General features: G+C 46.1%; 1 protein-coding gene across 1 annotated transcript in view; it reads left to right on the forward strand.

Annotated features, from left to right (window-relative positions):
* Aoah (acyloxyacyl hydrolase) overlaps positions 1-5388 on the forward strand; it is a 255067-nt gene that overhangs the window by 218915 nt on the left and 30764 nt on the right. The window contains exons 17-18 of the mRNA XM_008845432.3: positions 3257-3315; positions 3470-3529. Of these exons, the coding sequence (XP_008843654.1) occupies positions 3257-3315; positions 3470-3529 (119 nt within the window). The remainder of the gene's footprint in view (positions 1-3256; positions 3316-3469; positions 3530-5388) is intronic.

The raw sequence follows: 5388 nt of genomic DNA on the forward strand, positions 1-5388 counted from the left end.
ATGAGCACAGGTAATTCTTCAGCTCCTGAAATTATTGAATACTATGGACAATCCCCTTGTCTATCCTTGAACATTTTTTTCATTTTTTTTTAAACAGGGTCTCCCTGGAACCCCACCTGGCCTGGAACTCACTATGTAGACCAGGCTAGCCTTGAACTCACAGAGATCCACCTGTTTCTGCCTCCCAAGTGCTGGGACTACAGGCATGCACCACCACGGCTAGAACATTTTTTTTTCAATGCTAGAATCAAATGCAGACTCTCACATGTTCTAGCTTTATCCCTGAACTACATCCACAGATCCCCTGCTGATTAGCTTTCATAACTAAACTGACTTTCTGACCAGGGAGTCACAGACATAAGAAGCCTCTTTATAATAGGGTTCTTTGATGAGGAAAATTTACATTAAAACAATAGGAATCAAGTTACCATTCTTTTAAAAAAAATAATCAAAAGATAGAGCCAGCAAAGAGAAAAAAAAAAAAAAAACATTTTCCTTTCCTTTAGGCCATTAGCTCACTATAAGCACTCCCAGACACTCCTCCACTTCAGCAGCTCAGAGGCGCCCTCCCTTCTAAGAAGGAGGAGAGCAGGAAAGCACTTATTAACGTTTCTCAGTTTCCTTCTACACTAACATGCCTTCATCCCGATCAGTAGACCTACTGCTCTGTTTAGTAGGTTCATCTGGGGCCAGTGCCAGAAGACCAGGTGATGATAGGAGGGAAAGAGAGCAAGACTGGGTTACGCGCACGGGATCTTGAAAAAGGATCTCATCCTGAGGCATGCTGTGACCTCAGCAGTAGGACAGAAGGGGAGAGCAAAGCAGAACTGAGCAAGGCTGCGACTGGGCTTAGCCCCCAACATGTGTCCATCAGGGATCTTCCCAGTGTCCAGTTCTTCTGGATAGCAAAGCAATCTAGGCTTGAAAGAGGAGGAGGGGAGGGTACAGAATTGTTACTGAACACCAGGTATGAGGTGTCGCCTCTTGAAGTTTGAAGAGACCTCTAAGCAGAATACGAGGAGACAGGTGAGGGTACATTAGCCCCCGCCAAGCTACCTATGCTCTATTATTGGGCTCCAGGCCCAACAAAGAATGGGATATCAGCAGGACTGAGGCAAAGGCTAGCCAGGAACCAAGGGTAGAAAAGGGAAGGCTACACACCTCAAAGAGAAAAGCCACCAGTCATTGGGACACATGGAGGACCCAGGGTGGGGAGTGGAGGTTGAAGGTGTCTGTCACTGCAGCTGAGCTGGGTGGGGCTAAGACAGGAGGGGACACAGAAAGATGAGGGTAATTGGCAGAAAGCCAAAAAAGAAAAAACTAGAAAGACACCTCAGTGGATAGAAGCAGGAACTTGGGGGAAAGATGAGAGTCAGGGTCCATGTCAAGTCCATGAAAGTGAAGCCAGAAGCCAGGGGCCTGGGACTCATCTAAAATGTGAAGATGCTGATGAGAGAGACCTGGTGGTCACTGTGACTCTAATGACATTAACAGCCTGTGGCCTTTCAAGCCTGAGATTTCCTCACACATTCTGATACCATAGTTTTCCTCTATGACAAGCAAATTGAATCTACCCTTCAGTTTAACTGATCTGAGCTTTAAGTGAAAAATAAAACTCTGTTCCATCACCTTCAATCTTTCTTTTCATTCTAAGATAGGCCCTATTATCCACTTTGATTTTTTTTTTTTTTTGAGTGTGAGAAGTGTTAATAGATACAGTATCAGTCATTCACCATGGAGATTAGGAAGGGCTGGATTTTATGTGTCAGTCACAGTATGAAAAGTGGCTATCTGGGGGTGGATAAGCTGCAAAGAGGTAGCTGGTGCGACCCTGGAGAGAGAAGACACCAGTCTCTGGGTTGAGTGTCTATAGTTAATGTTCCAAAAGGCTCTGGGTAGACCCCAACATGTTAGACTCTTCACTGCTGTGACCTAATACCTGAGACAAACAATCTAGGGGAAGAATTGTCTATTTTGCCTCATAGTTCAGAGTATTCAGTCCCTGTGTGCTTCAGCAGAACTTCATGGTGGGGGTGGGGGGCAGGAGTCTTTATCTCATGGCTGACAGGAAACAGAGAAGTGGGGAACTGGAAACCCCATATACCCTCCCCACAAACCCACTTCCTCCAGCTAAACACTGTTGTGGGGTGCTCCACCAGAGAAGACCACTCAGACAAAGTTTTGCCTAATGAAAGTCATTACTGGCCAGGGCTACTACACAAGGATGTTGAAACCCAAGTGTGTAGCCCCAAGCCAGCTCTAGGGTAAGCTTTTATACAGGAAAACCATAACCAGGGGTGAAAAGTTTAACTTCCCAAGCTTACAGGTGGAGAGTTCCCTTAACAATTTCTATTCTATTAAGGAACAATTACTATTTTGCAGAAGCAGACCAAGCTAACCTACAGAAGCCATAAATCTTCAGTTAGCAGGTGTACTCTGGAACACTCTGACCTGTTTCCAAGACAACCGGGGTCCAATTGACATGTGTTCCCATACCCTGGACCAACTGCCTGATAATTTCAGAGACTAGAGTCAGCCTAAACCTTAACATGGCATAGCTATGGTCAAAAAGGTGCCCTATTACAACACCATCTCCTAAAGTATAAGGTGTATTTCCTAATTAGGGTTCAAATAATATATCCACTGAGCAACTCTTAACCCATGGCCATGAAGGGAGACAAAACCCACTGGCCTTTCTATCCCTCCCAAGCATATCTGAGCCATCTGAGAATATTTGGAAGCCTTCAGTTCACCAAGCTGCAGGCCTCATGGTCAGAACTTTGGACACTCAATGCCCTGCCAGATCCTCAGAATGGGACAACTGGGTCAGACCTAAATGTTTTACAAACTTAAGAAGGATTCAAGCCCCGACCTTGAGTGGGGCTCCTGGAGCCCCTGTGGGAATTTGAAATTTCATGGCATTGCCAAGAAAAAGGCACTGCCCAGCAGCATGCTTTGTTCAAGGTTCTCTGGTCTATTAAGAGCTGCAGGAGACCCATCTCCCTTTCCCTGAAGTCTAGATGAGGCCAGTCCTCCAGTCCTGTCCTCCCCAAGGCTAAGAGGTACATGGGCTTAAACTCCTTAGGGCTCCTCTCCAACTCAGACTCAGAAAGAAGTAAAGTGTGGGCATTCCTCAGAGGAATACTGCATGACAAGTAAGGGTAAGTGCCACTCGCTACAAGGGAGGTGGGGTGGCCTACAAGGGCCTCTGAACATTGCTTCCCAACTCCATATGACACCACACCTCTGTTTCCAGGTCAGCTGAATAAAGATGTGACCTATGCACAGTTGTTCTCCTTCCTGAGCTGCCTCAAGGTGAGCCCAGAGATAACAACTCACTCTCTCTCTCTCTCTCTCTCTCTCTCTCTCTCTCTCTCCCCTCTCCCTCCCTCCCTCCCTCCCACCTCCGTCCCACACGCATTACCTGTGGCTGTGCCTCCTTAATCAAAGTGGTCTTCTCTTCTCTCAGATCAGTCCTTGCAGCGGCTGGATGTCTTCCAACAAGACCCTCCGGACTCTCACCTCAGAGGTAAGGCTGTCACAGGCCTTTCTCTGTGTTTGCTGCCGACTTTCACTAGGGATGGAATTCAGCAGCATAATAGGTCACCAAGCTGATAAATTACAAAATCACACAGTCAGGGAGCCAGAGGAGCTAAGGGAACCTGGGTGTCCTGTCTGTCCCTCACTCTACAGTGTCTCTTGGTCACTGTCCACATCTGTATGCACATGTCTCCCATGTGTGAACACACATGCACCCACAGCTTTTAAAACTGATCCTAAGCTCTGAACTAGAGAGTGGACTGGAACAAGCCCTGTGTGTGGCTGTACACTCAGTGAGGGTCTCCTCACACATCTGAGAGAATCTATTGCCCAAGCAAAAGCTTACAGTTTGTTCACAGATGGCAAATAATTCCTTGTAAAAACAGGATTATCAAATCTTATTTTCTTTTGTGTCTTATTTGAGACAAGGACTTGTCATCTGGCCTCCTTCTTGTCTCTGCTTCCCAAGTGCTGAGACCCCAGGCATGGCTGATCACCTGGCCTTCGAATATTTTTCTTCTTTCTATTTTAAAAACATGGAAAAGATAAAAATCAACAAAGAACAATAATGGAACTTAGACTGCAGCCACTTGTGGTGGTGTGCACTGGTAGGATACGCTGAAGAGGCAGAGGCAGGAGGATAACGGGTTTTATGCCAGCCAGGGCTATACCTTTTGGGGCTGGGGAGATGGCTCAGTGGCTAAGAGCATTTGCTGCACAAGCATGAAGACCTGAGTTCAAATCACCAGCGCACACATACAAAACTGGGCAGGGCTGCATGCGTGTCTGTAACCCCAGCACTGTGCAGGGCAGAGACATGAGGACCACCAGAACTTATGAGCCTCCAGCCTAGCTCCAGGTTCACTCCCTGTCTCTAGGGAGTAAGTGGGGAGCAGAACATCCAACATCCTCCTCTGACCTCTGTGCATATGCATGGGCCACATGCCTGTATGGACATGCATGCCTGTACATATAACACACACACACACATACACACACACACACACACACACACACACACACACACACACACACAAGGGGCTGCTGAGGAGACAGCCCAATCAGTCAGTAAAGTGCTTGCCATGTAGGCATGAGGATCTGAGCTCAATCCCCAGCACTCACATAAAAAAGCCAAAATGGTGGCAAACACTTGTAATCTCAGTGCTAGGGAGGTGGAGACAGGAGGATCCCCAGGGGTTCATCTGTCAGTTAGCTGACTTAACCAAATCAGAAGGCCCCAGGCCAATAAAAGTCCCTGCTCAAGAAACAAAGTGGAGCCATACCCAAGGTCATCCTCTGGCCTCCATACACATGTGCGCACATGTGCATGTATCCCTATGGACACACATTCACATACACAGGAAAAAAATCATCCATGTGTCATCATGTATGTACGTCTATTATCACTTCCATACATAGGTATCTTGGGGTTTTATCTCTACAATTTGGGAATGCATGCACACATCTACAAATTCCAATGTTCATAACTTGTTTCCACATTATAATAATACAACTATTTCTAAGTATCCAACATATGACTGTACCATGATTTATTTCATCCTTTTGTGTGGTTAAGAAGACTATTGCTGGGCATGATGGTGCATGCCTTTAATCCCAGCACGCAGGAGGCAGAGGTGGATCTTTGTGAGTTCAAGGCCAGCCTGGTCTACATAGTGAGTTCTAGGCCAGCTAGGGCTACATGGAGACCCTGTCTCAAAAAGATGAAAAAAAAAAAAAAAAAGAATATGGACTATTTCCAGTTCTTCATTATGATAAATAACATTGTGATGAGCAGTCCTACATATAACGATGTATGTTTTATGTCATCTCTATTTCCTTAAAACAAAC

The sequence above is a fragment of the Nannospalax galili genome, unplaced genomic scaffold (assembly GCF_000622305.1).
Source record: "Nannospalax galili isolate Female #2095 unplaced genomic scaffold, S.galili_v1.0 scaffold962, whole genome shotgun sequence".
Taxonomy (NCBI): domain Eukaryota; kingdom Metazoa; phylum Chordata; class Mammalia; order Rodentia; family Spalacidae; genus Nannospalax; species Nannospalax galili.